The 20,437-nt window shown below is 44.8% G+C and overlaps 5 protein-coding genes across 8 annotated transcripts in view; 3 read left to right on the top strand and 2 right to left on the bottom strand.

Moving 5' to 3' along the window:
* Positions 1-2,749: 2,749 nt before the first annotated feature.
* Positions 2,750-3,996, top strand: LOC119366106 (36.4 kDa proline-rich protein-like). 2 transcript variants are annotated; one of them, XM_037631788.1, is made up of 2 exons: positions 2,750-3,145; positions 3,200-3,996. In XM_037631788.1, the coding sequence occupies exons 1-2, from the start codon at positions 2,830-2,832 to the stop codon at positions 3,724-3,726; spliced, it is 843 nt and encodes a 280-aa protein (XP_037487685.1). In that variant the 5' UTR covers positions 2,750-2,829; the 3' UTR covers positions 3,727-3,996. The 2 variants fall into 2 exon arrangements, with proteins under 2 accessions (XP_037487685.1, XP_037487684.1); XM_037631787.1 differs by having other exon boundaries at positions 2,750-3,996.
* A 447-nt stretch (positions 3,997-4,443) lies between these two features.
* Positions 4,444-10,507, bottom strand: LOC119366107 (NEDD8 ultimate buster 1-like). The gene is made up of 11 exons (XM_037631789.1): positions 10,079-10,507; positions 9,308-9,430; positions 9,131-9,227; positions 9,001-9,036; positions 8,725-8,912; positions 8,267-8,369; positions 7,982-8,163; positions 7,807-7,884; positions 5,382-5,484; positions 5,251-5,287; positions 4,444-5,157 (listed from the first exon to the last, which is right to left on the bottom strand). The coding sequence occupies exons 1-11, from the start codon at positions 10,429-10,431 to the stop codon at positions 4,712-4,714; spliced, it is 1,746 nt and encodes a 581-aa protein (XP_037487686.1). The 5' UTR covers positions 10,432-10,507; the 3' UTR covers positions 4,444-4,711.
* On the top strand, positions 5,492-7,213 carry LOC119366108 (pectinesterase inhibitor). The gene is made up of 2 exons (XM_037631790.1): positions 5,492-6,591; positions 6,654-7,213. The coding sequence occupies exons 1-2, from the start codon at positions 6,248-6,250 to the stop codon at positions 6,877-6,879; spliced, it is 570 nt and encodes a 189-aa protein (XP_037487687.1). The 5' UTR covers positions 5,492-6,247; the 3' UTR covers positions 6,880-7,213.
* Positions 10,508-12,741: 2,234 nt separating the features above from the next.
* Positions 12,742-20,125, bottom strand: LOC119366109 (putative bifunctional dihydrofolate reductase-thymidylate synthase). 3 transcript variants are annotated; one of them, XM_037631793.1, is made up of 11 exons: positions 19,946-20,125; positions 18,450-18,950; positions 17,947-18,346; positions 17,821-17,865; positions 16,644-16,709; positions 15,991-16,052; positions 15,836-15,910; positions 15,584-15,749; positions 15,027-15,150; positions 13,229-13,335; positions 12,742-13,098 (listed from the first exon to the last, which is right to left on the bottom strand). In XM_037631793.1, the coding sequence occupies exons 2-11, from the start codon at positions 18,857-18,859 to the stop codon at positions 12,988-12,990; spliced, it is 1,566 nt and encodes a 521-aa protein (XP_037487690.1). In that variant the 5' UTR covers positions 18,860-18,950; positions 19,946-20,125; the 3' UTR covers positions 12,742-12,987. The 3 variants fall into 3 exon arrangements, with proteins under 3 accessions (XP_037487690.1, XP_037487689.1, XP_037487688.1); XM_037631792.1 differs by having other exon boundaries at positions 18,450-18,967; XM_037631791.1 differs by lacking the exon at positions 19,946-20,125 and adding an exon at positions 19,486-19,552 and having other exon boundaries at positions 18,450-18,967.
* Positions 19,564-20,437, top strand: part of LOC119361343 (autophagy-related protein 101-like) — a 3,359-nt gene continuing 2,485 nt past the window's right edge. Inside the window, exons 1-2 of the mRNA XM_037626598.1 lie at positions 19,564-19,602; positions 19,687-19,751. Of these exons, the coding sequence (XP_037482495.1) occupies positions 19,564-19,602; positions 19,687-19,751 (104 nt within the window). The remainder of the gene's footprint in view (positions 19,603-19,686; positions 19,752-20,437) is intronic.

Below are 20,437 nucleotides of genomic sequence, written 5' to 3' on the forward strand. Positions count from 1 at the left end.
CACATATTTATGTATTTCTGAATTATATTGATACTCCCTCCGTCCGAAAATACTTGTCATCAAAATGAATAAAAATAGATGTATCTAGAACTAAAATACGTCTAGATACATCCCCTTTTATCCATTTTGGTGACAAGTATTTCCAGACGGAGGGAGTACTTGTTTTTGAAAGAAATATTTAGTACGTGCATGAGATGTTCAGAATTTGACTGAAGTATGATTGACACGATTGAAATTTTTGTGATACCCATGAAATGTTTCTAAAATTGGTTGAAATACAACTAAATACATTTCAAACTTTTTTGAGACAATGAAATGTCACTGAAACAATTCATAAAGATGAGCAAATTGTTTTTAAATGTCACAAACATAAATGAAATTAGATAAAAATGACAGGAACATTATTTTTGTAAACATTTCATTCGAAACAATTAAATGCTTGGCACACGTACGAAATGTTACCAAGATTGATTTCAAATACTACGATTAACATTATAAAATTTAAACCTGTTAAAAAAATGTATCGGGGTTGGCCTGGTTCCGAAGCTCTTGTCGTAAGAAATTCAGATGCAGAAAGATATCAAAATTTTGGCTTCAGCCAGTCTGGCAAACACATGACCATGGGAGCACGAGGCATGATGATATGTTCCTCATGCAAATGATCATATTTTTCTGTTTGCAATACAGGTAGAAGATATTGAGTTGTTCAGATGTTTATAGGAAAATAGGAAATCCATGGAGTACAAGCAGGTTTCTCTAGGGCTAGGCTGAGACGATGCAGGGTTACGTGCTTCTAGCCTTGGACTCACCTTTGGTCATCATCTTCCTCCGTTTGACGCCCATGGTGCCACCAGCGGCAGGGAAGTCCACGGCTCATCCTTGAGTACGCACATCCCATGTTCGATGAAATGCTATAGTAGCTCAAGCTCACTCCGGCCATGTCTCTGAGCGGCGCATTTCCGTCCGGGACGCTCCACGACCTCCTCGCCCTTCATGTATCCTCTTCCCAAGCCGTAGGCTGCTACCTCTGCGGCGCCGTGGCAGCGACTTGTGTGTACCACGCCGACGCGCAAAAGCTGTGCGATGAAATGTCAAGCATGTAGAAATTCAAATAACCATGGGGTAATTAATCTCTCACACATGTCATATGATTACTCAATCCCATGAAGACAGCTACACGAGATCTCTGCTCGGCCTGTCTCTCTCCGGATACACATGCGACCAAACACCCGCCCATGCCGCTCGCCAAGACGACCCGGCTGGAGCTGGCATCGTCGCCACAAACTTCGCTTGCTGGCTAGCTAGCTAGGGCCGGGCCTGGTTGCCCTTGCCGAAACGATGCGTAAGGCCAAACACGGCGGCGGTGTCAGCCAGGCACGTCGATCCTGGCGCCGGTCGATCGGGCGGACGGAATCACGAGGCGCGGAAGCGACGTACGTCCCATCGCGCTGAACTGGCCTCTCTCGATCTTGTCTGACGAGCGCGGCCGCGTACGTCCCCGTCACATGAGCATGCACGATCTCGATGGATGTCGTGTGCTGGCGCCGGTCGGTATGCATGCGTGTGTGGATGTTGGTTAGTAGCATGAGATGAGATGTGTGTGACTACTGACTAGACCGCCCGATGGAACATTTTAGCCAGCCGGGCTTGGATTGGGGAGCTAGATCGATGCAAAAGGTGTTGCTTGATTGATTGCTTGCTTTGGGGTTGCACAGTCGCTTAGATGCATGCAAAATGCAAAATGCAATGCTGAACCGATTGAACGAGGCATTGGGATTTGGGATCGAGCTACCCAGCAGATGCTGAGGGGGTCTTCGCTCAGTCTGTACTCTCTACTGTATCAGCTGGCTAGAGGTGGAGATGATTGGAGTACTGGCCGGACAGCTCCAAACGCAACGCTGGACGGAAGCAGTTTTCTTATTGTGAAGCAGACATGGACGCCCAACTGGCCTGCCCAGCTCTCCCTCTCTACATGTAAGCAAGGTATCTCAATGGAGGATCTGATATGTATGTACCTGAACTGAACTGCCCATGGCTCCTCAATTACACTGCAATTAATAAAGCCAGAAACTTCAGCTTCACCCATGGTTTCCTCTCCTGCACCCTTCATGCTGAAAATGCAGGTTGAAATGAACATATACTACATGAACTGCTCATGCATATATAGCTCCTCAATTACACTGCCACAAAAATCAGGAGCTTCAGTTTCACCCATCGTTTCTGCGCTCTTCTTGCTGAGCTGAAAGTGCAGGTTCAAGTGTTCAACTGAACGAAAGTCTGAATTCTGAAACTGAACCCAGCGCGCGAGGAAGACCAACACAGCACAGACAGAACACACGACACTGGTACCTATCGATTACTCGTACACCACACATATCTAGCCCTAGTCCCAGGCCCAACCATGGAAGCAACTAGGTACGTTACGTAGCTCGGAAGGCGCATCACGCTAGCTCACCTAGGCCGCAACGCAATCATGCAGCGCGCAGGCGGGCGGGCGCGGACAAGCGCCAGTCACACGCCGGCCGCGCCTCTTTTGGCCGCTTCGGCAACCCGCCAAGCCGGCCAGCTGCACTGGCGATCGCCCACCCCCCACCGCCGCTGCGCCTCCACGTGACCGGTCCGGCCGGCCATCCGCACTGCATGCCATTGCCACCGCACACCAATGGCATCGCGCGCGCGCTGCAATAATTCCCGTGCGTGCCCCACGCCCGGCCCCCGTCACGCGCGGGCGCCTATAAGAGCATGCTCTAGACCGGAGACACAGGCACAAACACAGCAGCACCCCACGTAAAGCGGACTCGGTCGATCGGAGGTACGTAGCTGCCTGCAATGGAGTCCACGAAGCTCTCCGCGCTGCTGGTGCTCGCCATGCTGGCGCTCTCCTCGCCCACCGTCGTCCTCGCGTGCTCCCCCGCCTCCGGGTGCAGCAGCACACCGTCCACCGGCACGCCCTCGGCCGGCGGCATCACCATCCCCGACGTCGGCGGTGTCGTTGGCACTGTCACTCCGGTCATCGGCGGCGCTGTCCCCACCGTCGGCGGTGTCGTCGGCAAAGTCACCCCGGTCGTCGGCGGCGCCGTCCCTACAGTCGGCGGTGTTGTCGGCAAAGTCACCCCGGTCGTCGGCAAGGTCACGCCGGTCGTAGGCGGCGCCGTCCCTGCCGTCGGTGGTATTGTCCCTCCTGTCGTCGGCACCGTAGGCGGCGCCGTCCCTGCCGTCGGTGGCATTGTCTCTCCTGTCGTAGGCACCGTAGGAGGCGTGGTTGGCGGCGTCCCCGTCGTCGGGGGAGTTGTCACTCCCGTCATCAGTCCCGTCATCGGCGTCGTGGCTCCCATCATCGGCGGCTCCCCGTCCCCCAAGAGCCGCCACGGCGGACGCAAGGCGTGCCCTCCCTCACCCCCGACCCCCACCCCGTCTCCCCCGACCCCGGCGCCGACTCCGCCGACGCCCACGCCGAGCCCCACGCCCTCCTCCGACACGTGCCCGATCGACACGCTGAAGCTGGGCGTGTGCCTGGACCTGCTCGGCAACGAGCTGCACATCGGCGACGCCAGCGTCAAGTGCTGCCCGCTCGTGCAGGGCATCGCCGGGCTCACCGCCGCGGCGTGCCTCTGCACCGCCATCAAGGCCAAGGTGCTCAACCTCGCGCTCTACGTGCCGCTCGCCCTCCAGCTGCTCGTCAACGACTGCGGCTGCGCCGTGCCCCCGGGCTACACCTGCGCCTGATCCGTCCGTCCGTCCCACATCCGACGCGCATAATTTAAGCCACAAGTTTGAAATCAAGGTTGTTGTTGGGCCGATGAAGCCACTCGCTTCTTGTTTGTTCATTTAGTACTACTACAATTTATTTTATTATTACTACTATTATTGTCATCTTTCCGTTTGATATTCATCTTGTAAGATTTGTATATCCGGTTCCTATGGAAGGTGTAATTGTATTGTGTGCCAACCTCAAAACTATTTATCCTGGTGATGTAATTCCATTCTCGTCTTCAATGCTCCCTTGAACAACAACTTCATTTTTCTACTGATTTCAAAAAGTGACGATTTCTACCCATGGTTGCACTATGATTTCAAAAGGTGATTCATTTTGGAGCTTGGGCTCCAAGCCTCCAACCTCCATGGGCTCTAGCCTCCAACCTCCATTGGAGCCCGATATTTGAAAAAATCAGAAAAAAAAAATCTACATGTACATATGGATGTGCTCCATGTATGTGAGTAATTTAAGATGTGAGCTACACAGAAAGAAAAAAAAAACAAATTCGTGGATTTTCAGCACATGCGCTCTTTGGTATTAATATCCACGGATTTGCTATATTTTTTTTGACAACTCCACGGATTTGCTATTAACAGAAGATGTGGTACAAAAACGGTTACAACAGTAAACCTATTGAGCAGCTAGCAGTATTTAAAATGAAAAATATGCGGTGGTATTTATTCCTATAAAACCATCTACTAAGACTTCTCAATATATGTAACCAAGATATACAAAAGAAAAGGAACTCGCAATATAGTGAGATGCGGTCCATAAATTAATTTCTTCGGCACGACGGTAACAGGTTTTCAGGTGTCACGTACTAGCTCACAAAAGGTAGCACCATATTCATATCATCATATGTACAGATCGAACCCTATCAAGCACACGAACTCCCGGGCTGAGGCTATTCTCCTTCCACCTGAAGCTTTTTTAAGATACCTATATCTCTGCACATCAAGAGCTAGCAGCCGCAGCCGCAGCAGCAGCGGCGGACTCCAGAAGGCTCAGGTACTCCGCGATGGCATGCCCTTCGTTGGCGACGTCGATGTCGTAGTCGTCCAGGGCGTCGCCCGTCAGCTCGTTGGCGAGCTCGTTCTCCATCGCCACGTCCCTGACCGGACCTTGCGCGTGACTCGCGCCCGCTTCTTCCTCGATCAATTCCTCCTCTTCGTCACCCATGTCTTGGTCTTGGTTCACGGCTTCTTCATTGGCCATGGCTTCTGTGTCGTTGGGCAAAGCTTCTGCCTCGTTGTTCGCAGCTTCTTCTTCGTTGTTCACAAGCTGCTCCTGATTGTCGCCCTCGGCAGCGTTTAGATCTGGGATCTGTGGTGGGGCGTTACCCGCCGCTGCGGCAGCCACAGGAGCAGCAGCCCCGGCTCCCAATGGTCCTGCACCCAAGACTGGCAAGACGTAGAAGGGGGTGTGAGTCTATTTCATCTGCGACGAGACAATTTATAGAAGAGTAATGACGAATGCGTTAAACCCATACATACCATGAAGTGGTCGTTTCCTCCTTGACTGAATTTTACTCTAGAGTGGAAATGACAGAACAAAAGGAAGTGTTAACAACCGCATAGCATCTTGGTAGGATAGGAGTAAGAAAAAAGAGGCAAATAACGCCTACTTGTAGGGCACAGTTCAGTTCAGGATTTGTCAAAAGATCTAACGCTTTCTCAGCATCATTTTCATTTATGCGGAGTGCTTCTGCAGCAAGGTACTTCTCAAACCTGCAAAATTAAAACCGATCGGTTACAAACACTTTCTCCACAAGACAACTAAAGACACGTCTAAATCAATTGTATGGCTGCTAGGAATAGATGTGTGAAATCTAATTAACCTTTAGATCCATCTAAGATTTCGATTCCCAGTAAAAATAAAATAAAAAATGGGACCAAAAAAATAAATCCTATATTGCTTCATAAAACATAATCTTCCAATATTGTTTTATATAAACGAAAATGCATCAGTGCACTTGAGCGTGCAGCACACACTGGTGAGAATGCCCACTTCCATGTTTTGAGAAGTTCTGACAAAACTTATACATGTACATTGTTGGATGTAGTTCGAATCTGCAAGTGTTGGTGCAAAAATAAAACTATCTATTTATGTGCTAGACAAAAAAGACAAACTGTTTACATTTATAGTTGTTGTTTTACTTCTCTTGTTGTTTCTCATAAAAAGTTTAACCAGCTGAAAATGCTATCTTTTGCTACCTCTATGTGTCTGACTCTCTGTCACGCTATGTGTCTGACTCTCTGTCACGCGCACTCTGTGACACAACTGCCAATATTCGCATTGGCTCTCCTCCTAATAAAGAGGTCCATGCTTTTCCTCTCCATCGTAAAGAATAACCCCTAAAAATGGACAAGACGCGGGCACTTTCTGTTAACCTGTCTTTATTTAGGCAAACGCATTACCATATAAGTAGGACCTTGCACGGCGTCCCGTCTAACTTGAGCAACATCGCAAGCGCGCAAACCAAACCTCCCAATGGCATCCTTCTACGCAGCCATAGGTTTCATCCTCCCCTTCCTCCTCACCATCGCATTGCCCCAATCTACTGGTTCCCCTGCCGCGACGCCGTCGACCACCGGGTCATTATCCATCGAGGACGCCTGCAAGCAGACCGCCAAGCTCTACGACCTCTGCATGGCGACGCTCTCCCCGGACCGGTCCTCCTTGACGGCTGACGCTGTGGGCCTGACCAGGGCGGCCGTCCTGGCTGTCCAGAAGAACGCGTCCGAGACAGCCACATACCTCTCAAACATCGATGAAGATGACAACTTCAATAAAACGGCGCAGCTGCAACAATGCCTCGAGGACTGTGGGGAGCAGTAAGCAACTTTAACGATGAATCATGGATTGCATGCTTTATTGATCATATATATGCATGCAGGTACGAGGCGGCCGTGGAGCAGCTGGCAGACGCGGCAATCGCGCTGGACATGGGGGCATACGACGAGTCGCAGGTGCTGGTATCTGCAGGCCAGGCGGAGGTGAGGCTGTGCCAGAAGGGGTGCCAGGACTTACCAGAACACCGGAGCATCCTCATGGCGCGCAACACCGAGGTCGACCAGCTCTGCAATATCACTCTCGCTATCGCCAATCTTATCCCCCGGTGACCGGACTCTGCTCGCTCATGGTGGTATATGACTGCCATATTGTCTTTGAAGACATGGTGGCTAGTGAATTAACTTATCTAGCAGATGGGAGCCAGATCGTGCCTCTGACCTTCTGTGTAAACTAGCTGAATAGCCATATTTTACTATGGCTAGATAAACATGCTGCGCGACAGATTGTGCTATCATCGTCATACTCAGTCGGGTCCACACCAAAAGATTAAGTTAGTTCATTTCATTTTCTTCAGTATACAAATTGACAATATGTGTTGCCCAAAATTGGCAGGTTTCACCTGTTCCAACATCGTGCACCAACAATAAAATTCATTTTTTTTCACAACTAAAGTGTCCCTTTTGATTCAACTCAAATCATCAGGTGCATACTCGGTGCATCCAGGTGCAGAAAATCCGCTCACCATAGAACATGTCACATTGGATACAATGAAACATGAACGACATGGCAAAACTTACAAATACTAAGAAAATCATTCCACACGAACGAAATGAACGAATTCCATTGCCTTTCATCACTAACATTGTTCCCTAATAAATATTTATTTCAACTGAACAAAACGTAGATTTTCAACTACACTTTCTTCACAATCTGGTAAAAAAGTTTTGAGTTTTTAGGGCCTGCTTGGTGCTTGCGATTTTGGTGGCCTACTTAAAACAATCTATTTTGTTATTTTACATAGTACTAACTGACTGAGAGCCTCTTGTTTGGACTTTCAACCCATAACAAGCATATTTCGCTAGAAGTGGCAAAGAGCCCAGTGACAAACATTGATGCAAAAGCATGGTGCAATAAAGCCAGATTGGTCGTTAGGCATCTGATCCTCAAATGTAGGACTATGGGGATTTCATCATAAAATCAACATCTATTTCTCAAATACATGTGATTCGTATAATATAAGACCAAAACACTCTTACCCGATAGTAGTCAAGCCTTTCAACTTCTGCATATCAACTGCCTTGTTCATGGGAGTTTTACCATATCTCCTTTGTTCCCTAGGATAACGCCAAACAGAATGTGCATAAGTCAGCAAAAAAGGAAAAGGAGAATGATACATAGAAGGGAAAGTAAGCCTCTCAATGTGAAGGTTACATTATCTCTCTTTGTGTCTCAATGTCCTGCTCCCTTCTACGAATTTTCTTTTCACGCTCCTCACATAAGAGATCAACAGAAGATTGAATATCATAGCCAGTCATCTTTAGTGCTCTTTTTGATGCTCTTGCGTCATAGCCCATATCCGTTAACATTGCTATAGCTTCATCTGGTACTTGCAGCTAAATCAACATGCATTTACTCATTTAGTAGCAGCACTGATATGGTACTAAGGTCAGAGAAGTACAAAATAAGATACTAAAACTGACAACAAACAGAATTTACCTGCATGTATTTAGATTGTGCAGAACTGAGAGAGCCACGTGCCTTTTCAGTATTACCATTATAATATGCTACCACTCCTTCCAAAAGCTCCAGCCTTACATAGCTGTTACATGGGCAGCAGTTTTGATACATCGGGAAACATTGTAAGTTAAAGCTAGAATGCTTAACAGGTCTCACTCTTGGGAGAGCCGCCACTAATATCCTAAACATTTATCTTAACGAAAATCCAACAAAGATCAGATTAGAGGTGTGCATGCAACATCCATAGTGCCACATTGTGGGTATCACTAGTTAATTACACTATGAACTGGTGATCCTCTACTTTTCAGCTCTTCTTTCTTTCTAAATGCAGCAATTAGTTATCTGCTCCTCGATAAAAATACCCACTCCAAACAACTGTACAGTACGTAAAAAAGAGATAGAAAAATGATAGTAAAAAAGGATGGTAAGAGTCTTACAGAGCCAGATCTGCATGACGGGCAGCCTGAAGTAATCTGAAGCGCGTGGAGTCTTTACCGTGGGAAAGTTCAAATCCTAACCTAGCCTTGTTTAGGCGAGCCCCTGCAACTTCTAAGCGTGATACATCACGAAGCATAAAATAACACCAGACTATATCCAGTTGAAGCATTGGCACATTATCAACTCTCTGCATAATATGAATGGAGTGTAAGTAAAATACTTCAGCACTCTATTTGACAGAGGTAACAGATAATTCTTCTCACGGTTCAAGTTACCTCAATGAGTTTATTGTCACAAAGAGAGAAGGCTTCCTGGCAACACAACAGATGTTTCAGTCATTATACAGCTATTTAACAGACATGCTTCTTACAGTAGGGCAAAAACAATCACGTAAGGCAGTAATACCTCGGACATCATCAAAACATCCAGTGCCTCCTTATACATGTTCTTCTTGATAAGAACTTTTGCCTTTTGATGAAGCATTAGAGCCATCTTCAAAGCCCTGGGGATAGCACACATGATGAGCTGAATAGTACAAACTATATGAGAAAACAACTGAACAGAAGGTTCAATGTATATTACTTCATATCATCTGCAGATCCAAACATCACTTTTTGTCCGCTCTGGTCCTCGAGAGCTATGTTGAAGTTTTCATCAAGGAGAGAGCCATCTGAATGCCTTTGAGATAATGCTTGTGCAGCATCCCTACAAAAACATTGTGGTATTCTATTACTGAGGAACAAACATTTGCTTTCCACCTATTTTGTGCCACTAACATTTTCTACGATACAAAACATACAACTAATCATCACCATCACACTGTCAATCAAGGCACGCAATCTATCTGTAATCATGCAGCAGTAGGAGTTCTATCCCACAACTCATTATCTTCAGTTACTGAAATTGTGAGTTTCTGAATCATACAGACTGTACATTGTGCTCTTCTTGCTGAGAAAGAAACACCTGCTTCCACACTACTTTGTGTTGCTAGCATGTTCTGCATTACATGATGTAACATAGAACTAATTATGGATGTAAATTATGATCGAATTGGCAATAATGTGTGCCTCCACCATGTGGAGACACATCCTGTTGACTAGGGTCCTTGACTTGCCACAGAGAGTCAATGCCCTAATGGCGGAGAGTACGATCTTATCTCTTGTCCCGCGGTTAATATAATATAGAATAAAACAATGGCATCGGCGCTCATAATTTTAGACTACCAAGCGAAGATCCTGCTCGCGGCGACTGCAATTTTTTTCCGCCGAAAACAGGGGGGGAACAGAACAGGGGAATCCGGAAATCCAAAAACCCCTCGGGATTCGATCAGAGAGGAGCGGAGGCGACCCTCACCAGAGCCTGACGAGCTTGTTGGAGTGCTCCTCCTCGGCCGCGGCGGCGGCGGCCTCGGCGGCGAGGGCCTTGCCGCGATCGGGGGAGGCGAGGGTGGAGAGCACCTTGGCGTTGCTCTTTAGGCCGGCCTGCTGCAGCGAGACGCCGGCGGGATCGTCCTTGAGCACGCGGCCGCCGAAGATGAGGCCGACGCGGTCGGGCTCCACGTCCCCGGCCCGCCGCGCCACCTCCGCCCGCAGCATCGGCACCGTCCAGGCGCCCAGCTCCACCTCCAGGGCGCCGGCCCACGCGCCGACCACGCGGATTCGATCCGCCGACGCGGATGCCGATGCCGAGGCCTCGCCGGACGCCATCGATCGGGGTGGGCGATCGAGGGCTGGGGTTTTGGGCTCGGCGAGTTGTGGGGATGATTTTGGTGCGGGTTTGGGGTCTGTTGCGGGGGGATAGGAACAGAAAACGAGCGAGTCGGTTTTATTTATGTAGGACTCGTTAGACTCCGGGTCTTCGGCGTGAGGATTGAAGCGTAATTTTGGAACATATCTATACCAATAATAGCTACTAATTGTAAATCTAGTCAGGACTCTTTAATTTGTAGGAATTTATATGAATTCAACAACAACAAAATGCGGGGTATAGGAATTCAACATTAGAATATATATTTTCTATAAAATGAAATTCCTGTAGAGCTCTTTGGTTGTAGCAGTGTATTTTTTAGTACCACGTATGATTAGTTTCTATCTTTCACGTTTCATAAGAAAAACATTAACTTGGATCTGTTGGAAAATTTCATATTATGTGAATCAAATGATGTCTCTTTTCATATAGAAACCGAGATACATGCCACATCATTTTCTATGATTTTTCTTCCTATCCTATATATCAAAGGACGACTTAGTATTTTACAGTATCACCTTTTGGATGGGTGTCTTTGGCGGAATATGCTTTAAAGAGGTGTTGAGCATTGTTTGTTTGACGAATTGTTTTACTAGGTGATGAGCATTATCTTCACACTATTTCTCTCATCACTTCGTGGCATTAATTGGCACTTTCCTCAAAAAAAAAATTCTCATTGGTATGGTAATTAATATGTCCAAACACAAAAATCCATATTCTCTGAAATATATTCGTAGAACAATACATCAATAAGGCGCAAATTATTCTAAGAGGATCAAGGAGATGAAGTGCTTCTGTTGCATCAATATGTTAATGGACTTGAGCGTGAAGAAAAGAAGTAAGCTGGGGGGTACAGACTAAAGAAATGAGGATCTATTTGTGAAGAAAGAAGAGAAGAAGAAGGGCTAATGCGCAAATGGGCAGTTTAATACACACTACCATATTTTATGAATTGTTTTACTAGGTTATATGGATGACGTGATGTGGATGGACGGAAGAGCCAACACTCATTCTGCCTTTTGGATGCCATCACTTATATAGACACGAACCGGTACTAGATCATAGATACTTTTGTGACATTACCGTTTTAGAATTAATTAATCAAGTAATTACGTATTAATCTTTGATTTATCTCTAACCACATGGGGTTACCGATTCGGCAAGCGATACGACGGTTGCTCACGGTATGAGAAAAAATAGGTGCATGTACTTTTTTCTGAGAAAAACATCTCCCTCGTTCGACATTTAGAGCTTCACTATAAATGTTGTATTTCACGCATACAAAAAATCAATGGTATTTTAAAGGTTTTTAAGCATGTAAACATCGAGTGCATGATTGATCAAAAGGATCAAGGAGATGAAGTGCTTGTTGTGTCTAACCACATGCGATTACCAATTCGATAATTGCGGGTCCAGGGTGCTGGCTCTTAGGGGCACGTGCACGAAGACTTCCCAGCTGTCATCGACAAGGTCAAGCCGGCTCCGGTAGGGGAGCGGCGACAGCGGCACGTCGGCGGTTCGCTCTGGTGGCACTAGTGGTTGTTTAGGGTTTTTTCTGGATTTATTTCAGAATTTTCGGTGATGCACTTTTAGTAAGAGGAGACGTTCCCGTCGACGACGAGATGCCTACGTGACTTCATAAATTTCAAGATGAGATGCCGGCTCTCTCTCAGAGGTGCTCACAGGGATAGAGTATGCGTTCATAAAGATGAATGTATGCGTGTATGTATGAGCGCTTGTGTCTGTACTGATGTTCAAAAGAAAAAACTCCCTCTGATTTTAATTACCTTTAAAAAGTTATCCTTTGCGTGAAGCTCATTCCGGCTGCATAGTCACGAACATCGAATTAGTGCGTCCGTGATTCGTAAAGCAGCACCTTTTTGGCGGGTGCTTTGACGGAATGAATATGCTTCGCAAAGGCGCCAAACACTGTTTGTTTCTTCGCGGTTAAGAAGCTTTGTGACTTGTGAGCCTGTGATGAAGCCGTCCTCGACCTTCCTTGGGTCCCCTCGAAGGCTTTTTGTCATTCGACTGAGTAGTTTGTTCGATAGTGGAGGCCACAGCTGGCCACCTGCCCCCCTCGTCTGATATGGAATTGATGGCGTGGATGCAACCAGAGCTGACGACGACCCGGTTGTATCCATCCATCCCAGCTGATGTACCGGCGGCAGACCATGGAGCAGGCCTTCTGCCATGGCAACACATGGGGCTGGATTGACTAGAAGCAGCGAGGAACATGACCCTGCCATCACTGCATAAAACTTCGGAAATGCAAAATGAGAAATAAACAACTCGCTAGCCGCTACTGGTAGCAACCAACCAAGATCCCACTATTTTGCACACATTCGCTAGCCAGCTTATGCCATGGTCAGGGATCCAACAAGGCATCGATCGCTCAGTGAAAAAAGATTGCCTAGAGATCCCGTCACGAATCATGGTTTAACAAAGGCATCATCACCATCAACGATACATGTCATATGCTGTTACGAATGCTGGATGCTGATTAACTCCTTGGTTTATACTGCCATCTTCATCTCTATCTTCTGGTGAGGATCGTAGGAGACCAGCTTGAAGTCCGACGCGACGAACGAGTCTATATCCTTCTTCAGAGGGTTTATCTTCAGAATCTGCAAATTACATCCATGTCAAACAAACATAGTCAGATACACAGATTACTCAGATGCAAAGGCGGGGTCAGCAACTGTCCCCGGCTGCTTTTCGTACAACATGGTCATGCTCTGCTTGAGGAATGCTTACAGGAAACGGCTTGGGCTGCTTCTGAAGTTGTTCCTCCAAGGCTTGGACGTGCGTGCTGTACACATGGGCGTCGCCTATCACATGGACAAACTCTCCAGGAGAAAGATCTGCACACGCATCAAGTGTCAGGATCCAAGAACTTCTACACACATCTCTGAGAAAACATTTCTTTTAGTTTACTGGATTGTTCTTTATATTTTCAGGACCAAGGGGGAAGAGTAATATGTGTTATCCAAGTTGTTAGCAAATAGCAACTCAATGCAAAACATATAAAGATAAAAACAACAATTAAAAGAAGATCCGATGCTCCTTGCAGTAGTATGTTAAGAATATTTCATATGGAATTTTGCAAGTGACAAAATGACTGAGGCATATGTCCTTGCAAAAGAGCACTTTGAAATTGCTGATGAAGTTATAGATTAACAGGTTGAAAGCTACTACCACCGTAAAGCGTAAACTAATATAAGATGTTTTATTGGGTCACTAGTTTACAGAGGGAGTATTATTCTTTAAACTAGCCATACCAAACAAACTATGGTTTTCACAAATGCAGAACTACTCAGGACTGCTATTGTTGGGCATTTGAATATGCCGCAGGTTGCATCTCTAATTCTCTATCATATATTTAAAATGTTGGAGAGAGCTTTTGACAAGATTATGCACAAAGCACTGTTTGAAAAAAAAACAGTATATAATGGTTTTGGGCATAAGTTATAAGTGGATGGGTTTGGATTGTGGAAAGCTTTTTTTCTGTCACCCGCATCAATCTCAATGGCGTGTCTGACAAGTGTTTCACCCGCAGAGTCACGTCCAATAATGGTACTAATAGAATTCAGATTACTTCGCAACAGACTTTCTTATGGTTCTTCTGCTGAGAGATAACCTGAAACTGTTGGATAACTATACAGGTGTTGCAGTCTTGCTGCACATTCATCTATAGGTAATGGGATTTCTGCACTCTTATTCATCTACTTAATAGGTAATGGGATTTATGGACTCCTTTGGAGGGGCCTGTGTGAGGGCAGTCTGTTGGGCCTCAAGTCCCTGTGAATTATTCTCCACTATCAAAGAGAAAAATATGACTGTACAGCAGGTGGCCCAGAGAGAACAGTTGATCTTCAGCTGGAGGAAACTTTGTTGGATCTTAACACCATACTGGCAAAGGATTTTTCATGAACGAGCATAGACTACTCGGAGATCAGAATTATTCAATTTTGAAGGGACCACGCATAGCACCCGAAATTGTTAAAAGAAACCTTGAAAGATGAACTTGACAGGCAGGGGCAGTAGGCATCGAGCCGCTACTTCCAGCGGTGCATAGCACCTAAAGGCATGCGTTGTATTTTGGGTTGTTAGATGCATTCATGGGCATGTAAATAACTTTTAATATCTCCCAATACATCCAGATGCAAGGCATTGTGTTTATTGAGGAAAAAAATTGGTTGTCCACAGAGGAAAAGGAAAATGTTATTGTAAGCTTCAATCATGGTGAGACATAGCCTGTTATAGGTCGTATTTCCCCCCACTTATTGCAGCCCTTTTAGTTTCACATAATTATAAACTAGGATCTACTTTTTTTTTAAGAAAACAAAATGACTTTGAATCTATACAAACTAACTAGTTCCAAGTGACAACAGAATGACATAGCATATAGAACAAGCAAAACGCCAAGTCTTCAACAACAACAAACCAAATTGTCATGAAACAAAAGTAAACAAGCTAGGATTTTAATATGATTTCCAAGCCTTAGCAAATAAAAGAGATTGACAAAAAAGAAGTCAAGAAGTAAAAAACTTACCACAAACTTGTGCAAGCATACACGTCAGAAGAGAATATGATGCAATGTTGAATGGTACACCAAGCCCCATGTCAGCTGAACGTTGATACATCTGACAGGATAATTCTCCATTCTCGACATAAAACTGCAAGGCAAGATATAAAATATGATATCTAAATAAGCTGCTAAGAGAAGAAAATGGCACATTAACTGTTTATAGAAGCAATAATAAGGGGAAATGATTATAAAATCAACCATTTTCAACAAGATACCCATGTCTGAAAACATCATACTAGTCCACTTACAAGCAGATATAGAGGCATTGGAGCTTTTTTTTTCTTTTGCAAAATACAGTAAATGTATTTACAAACAGGGAAAAGAAAGCAATCTACAATCCTCACAGAGGACAGCCTTAGTCTATAGGCAACTTCCACGAGAAAACATAGGAGCAATTTAATACAGATAAAATGGTTACTACGGTCATGTGCAGAATTGCAGCCACCTAATGATGTATACAATAGTAATAAGGATTTCCGGATAACAAAAGTAATAAGGAAAAGTTACACTAAGTTACTAACCTGTGCAAACATGTGGCAAGGTGGAAGTGCCATCTTCTTGAGATCTGTTGGATTCCATGCAGACATAATGATACGCCTATCGTCAGGGTTATTCTTGATCTTGTTAATGACATCAGCTAACTGATCAAAACCTTTCCCCGTGTAATCAGCATGCATGTCAGTATATCTGTGAAATATGTTAAGACAGTTTAGAACACAGTAAGACAGGCACAGTTAAGGAACAAGAGAGTTCTTAAACCAATGTAAGCTTACTCAGCACCGAAGTGTCTCCACTGAAATCCATAAACTGGTCCCAAGTCACCCTCCTCTCTTTGTGATAGACCAATACTAGAAAATATGCCAGGCAGATCAAAGTTTAGGATGTTATGCTGTTTTATTTCTGTGCAGTTATATCCAAGAGATGTTACCTGTCAAGATACTCCCTTGACGCATTCCCATCCCATATACGGATATTTTTTTCCTGTAAAACCTGTAAATAAAAATTTATGGACACTGTCATGAAAAGGGGGACCATCGATGCATTACAGCAATATTGACCTACTATCTAGTCCTGAAATGCAGCAAACAGGCTAAAACTCAAATAGCTAACTAGGATACAATCGTTTAGAAGCTCGAAAGAGTTGACCCAAACAGCTTAAACACACGAGTTGCCTTCAAATATTAAATAACATGAATAGCCAGTAAAATAACATGCATGCGATCACCTATTTGTATCCGATTGGAAAAAAAAACTTGACGGACACCTGAAGTGTTTAAATTTCTGTAAGAGGATTATTCAGAAAAGGCTAGTCCCAAAATAGCCATTGTACTTGATTACACATGGGCGTAATTGCAGAGATGCTCCATGAAGCACGTTCTAAGGTGAACACCACAATATGCTATGAAGGAGCATCCATAATCAGAAATATGTCAGTGGCCACAGAGTGCATACTCCTCTATGAGGAAGGTTCATTACCTGTCTTTTTTACCATCATGCAGCCAAGACACCAATCCCAAAAGTCGCTATTCAACATGTAAACTTAAGGACTGCACAGCTCAACGAAAATAAATATTCAAATACCTTTGCATTCGTTGAGCCACTGATGAACCACAACAGTTCTTCAAGAACACCACGCCAAAACACCCTCTAGAAAAACCATATAAAAAACAAAACAATGCATTAAAGATCGAGGTAAAATATTCTGCTCTCTGAATATATAAACCAGGCCACAGAGGAGATAATACCCAAAACTTCTGTTCATGATTCAGAGCAAGAATTTCTTTTATACTGGTGTATGGGCTAATATTACCAAACTGTGTGATGTCTGAAACTCATAGAACAATACATTTGCATGTTGGTCACGAAAGTGCAATTGATAATAGGGATGCAAGCAGCAGCCCACTTGCCCTGTGAAACTCCTCAATTAGTGCAGTGGCAGCAAAATTAATACTAGCAAGTACTGGGTTTCGGGATATGCGCCTCGCCACTTGCGTCCCTAATTGATAAAAAAGAAGCTTACGATCTAATTGGTATCCAGTTTTTGCAATTGACTGGAAAACGGGACTTCAGAGCTACTCCCTCCGTTCGAAAATAGATGACCCAACTTTGTACTTCCGTTCGAAAATAGATGACCCAACTTTGTACTAACTTTAGTACAAAGTTGGGTCATCTATTTTGGAACGGAGGGAGTAGGATGTAAGGATCTCATATCATGTGAGTGTCTAAGATTATACTGGTAAAGATTAAAAAAATACTTCAGAACTGTCTGAGCTTAAGAAAAAACAAATACTGATGTCCAATAGCCCAATAAAGATCGCAGCTATCTTCTCAGGTTCCTATAGGAATTGAATTGATTCCTTTCAAATTATGACAAAATTATTATGAAACATATGTGTAATAAATTAGAGAATTTTTTGTGCATTTGAGAAACTGGGGTTCCATGAAGTACATACAGGAGATAGATTAACCAAAATCAACAAGTTTCTGCAAATCCCTAAGCGATATCATGCTTGGCATGCATTTGAACAAAATTAACTAGCCTGATGCAGTTGCCATTTCTTAAACTTGAAAAGGCTGGTATTTTTATCAATTGACAATTCATCCATGTTCCTAAAATTTCCTTCAAATAAAGGATCACCAAAATAATAGAACCAAAGAGCATTGCAGTCTGGACTTCCACTAGCAAGCACACTGACTTCAGTATTGTTATGTTCGAAAATTAAAAGTGCATATATTCAACAAAAAGCATATGTAATACCTTTGTTGTAAGTAATGGAAAATTCTTCCTCAAGTTAAACCGCATCTGGTAAGAAGAAAACAAATATTAGCTTTCTTTCCATCATCAAATCTAAATAAGAATACTGAGAAAAATTGGGGACAGCACCTGACAACCAAATTTTGATATTGTTCCTGTTCCTGTTCTGTCATTTTTCCGAGCACCACTTCGTAGTATATCTTGAACAAGATTGAGATACTGATACTCATCATGCTTTTCGAAGATCATTTTTGGTAGAAATGAAAAATTCTGAATTTCAAACTTTTCCTTCTTAGCATCATTGCTGGTTAATTCACTGAGATTTGAATCATTAGCCTCTTCTGCTGACTTTCTAACGCGAACAAAGGTCGCGAAAGAATGCCTAATGTTGTTCTCCACAACTGGAGAAGATGAATACCATGGGTGGAAGACCAATGGATCAATAGGAGGAATGAAAGTATCACACTCAATGGTGGACTCTATGTCAGTAAGATGGATGGCCTCACATGCAGATGCATTTAACGATTCCCTGCATCAAAAATTTGTGATTGAAGTTAACACCAGACATGATGCCAGAACAGCTAGAAACAATGTGCATCAAATAAATATTCCAGGAAAAGCGAATAACTCACCTCAGTACCTGGCCACCACCTATTAGAAAGGCTTTCTCAATTGTTGAGCTGTAGGGAGCGGATGCTAGTAGTTCTAGGGAAGAATCCAAGCTTCCACAGGTTACAACATTTTCAACAGTTGCATAATCAGAACTGCCCGAACGAGTCAGTATAACATTCAAGCGACCGGGCAATGGCCTAAACTTAGTGGGTATGCTTTCCCATGTTTTCCTTCCCATTATAACAGCATTTTTCTTTGATGGGTCTGCTGTAGCCATTGTGAGATCCTTAAAAAACTTAAGGTCACTAGGCAGCTTCCATGGCAATGCTCCGTCCTTCCCAATGCCCATCTCACGGGTAGCAGCAACCACAACTTGATATTTCCTCTGAATATCACTGTGTGAATTGCCATTTGTGACACCTGCCATCATTTGAGATTGATGGAAGCAGGAAGACCTCAGTTTGTTGATGGCTTCAAGAGATTTAAGCCTTGGCCAACGAGAAATTGCGGTGGTACGCGTGCTGAAAAATGGTGTGGCCTGAATGTGAGGAAGCAACGTATAAGAACCACTCAGTCAGCATAGAAAGCAGGGGACTGACACATAATATAACTAGACAGCATCCTAGAAGAGTTAAAGAGCTGTCAAACAAATATTAAGAGCCTGTGGACAGTGAACCCCAATGTTTAAGAGCATAATTTGGAGTTTCGGACAGGTGCCAGAATCTATAACTAGCTAGATTCTCACAGAACAAGGGGAATGATTCAAACTATTTCAGCTTGAATAAAATTTGGCTGGAACATATCTTACCTTTTCTTATATAACACAAAAAGAGGGGGCAACAAGCACTGGCAGATAGAAATCAATGAAGCAACCAAATGTAACTACTATAATTATTCTCCACAGTTTTAATTATGAGAGTACACTAGACAAAACTCTCTTGAGGCAAGAAATATGAAACTATGTTTTCTGTCAGAAACAGTTTTAGAAGAAATGAAAACCTTAGAACCGTGTCAAAAGTAGAGGTAATGGCAGATAATGTAGATAGTGTACTTAACGATCATATAAAGATTGGAGATGTCGGGTCCTTTGCTGAGTAGCTTTGATGCTGATAACATCTGTGCCAGGAACTACCAATGAAAAATGGCACGGTCGTTGTTGTTAAAATAGTTCAGGTAAATCTAAATAATTGAGATATGAGGGGGGGAAAACCCGAAAGAATTGGCATCCTAGACTGTTGTCTGATGAAACTAAATCAGGAGAAAACCATCCTTTATTATGCCAACAATCGTAACTGCCCAACCATTCGGTTCGCGCCAGAGCAGTGATAGGTTGAAATTACTGCTCGAGCCCTCCAGAACAGATGCATATCAAACAGCACTCACAGCGTCGCTACTTCACAACTTATTCCCCATCATAAATCCGGCGAATCTGCCGAGGAGCTCGACTGATTCGCCGAGATATGCGAAGAGAGGAACGCAGCGCGGAGGGGGGAGCAGAGCTGAGATGCGTACGTACCGAGGCCGGCGCTTGCCTCGGTGGCTGTAGAGACGGCTCCCCCGGACGCTGCACGCGCTCGCCGCCGTGGGTGAGGAGGAGGAGGGGGAGGCGTCGGCTGTTGCTCGCTTTTTTGGGGCGGAGGCGGCGGGAAACAAGCGCGCCCAAACCCTAGCGAAGCGGCTGAAAACTTCCTCTGTGTCCGTCTCTCCCCTGCTGACGTCACCGCGAGCCCCACCCTGTAAGCTCCCGGCCTGTCAGATGTTCGGGCCCACCTGTCAGTCGCGGCCCGCGGGCCTTGGTAGTAAGAAAAGGGAACCAACCGAGCCACTGGGCCGCCGAGGAGAGGCTTGCGTTGCGTGCTGGAGGCAGGAGCCGGCGTCGTGTTTGAGTAGGAGTAGGATAAGCGGATTGCTCTCTCGCCTGTGGGGATTTCCGGCGAGAAGGACTCGAGCGGATCGAGTGCGCCCGCCCGCCCGACCTCGCCGATCAGCCGCGATGAACTGCGAGACG

This window comes from Triticum dicoccoides, chromosome 2B (genome assembly GCF_002162155.2).
Source record: "Triticum dicoccoides isolate Atlit2015 ecotype Zavitan chromosome 2B, WEW_v2.0, whole genome shotgun sequence".
In the NCBI taxonomy this organism is placed as follows: domain Eukaryota; kingdom Viridiplantae; phylum Streptophyta; class Magnoliopsida; order Poales; family Poaceae; genus Triticum; species Triticum dicoccoides.

What these genes read in the sequence shown, in the direction of transcription:
- LOC119366106 (XM_037631787.1), top strand. Translation starts at nt 2,830, where the DNA reads ATGGAGTCCACGAAGCTCTCCGCGCTGCTGGTGCTCGCCATGCTGGCG.
- LOC119366108 (XM_037631790.1), top strand. Translation starts at nt 6,248, where the DNA reads ATGGCATCCTTCTACGCAGCCATAGGTTTCATCCTCCCCTTCCTCCTC. An exon ending in CTCGAGGACTGTGGGGAGCA is followed by an intron (nt 6,592 to 6,653) that starts GTAAGCAACTTT and finishes ATATGCATGCAG; the next exon opens with GTACGAGGCGGCCGTGGAGC.
- LOC119366109 (XM_037631791.1), bottom strand. Translation starts at nt 19,545, where the DNA reads ATGTTATCAGCATCAAAGCTACTCAGCAAAGGACCCGACATCTCCAAT. An exon ending in TATCAAAATTTGGTTGTCAG is followed by an intron (nt 17,866 to 17,946) that starts GTGCTGTCCCCA and finishes TCTTCTTACCAG; the next exon opens with ATGCGGTTTAACTTGAGGAA. An exon ending in AGCAGCCCAAGCCGTTTCCT is followed by an intron (nt 13,099 to 13,228) that starts GTAAGCATTCCT and finishes TGTAATTTGCAG; the next exon opens with ATTCTGAAGATAAACCCTCT.
- LOC119366107 (XM_037631789.1), bottom strand. Translation starts at nt 10,431, where the DNA reads ATGGCGTCCGGCGAGGCCTCGGCATCGGCATCCGCGTCGGCGGATCGA. An exon ending in AACTGAACTGTGCCCTACAA is followed by an intron (nt 5,288 to 5,381) that starts GTAGGCGTTATT and finishes TTTCCACTCTAG; the next exon opens with AGTAAAATTCAGTCAAGGAG. An exon ending in GAGGAAACGACCACTTCATG is followed by an intron (nt 5,158 to 5,250) that starts GTATGTATGGGT and finishes ACGTCTTGCCAG; the next exon opens with TCTTGGGTGCAGGACCATTG.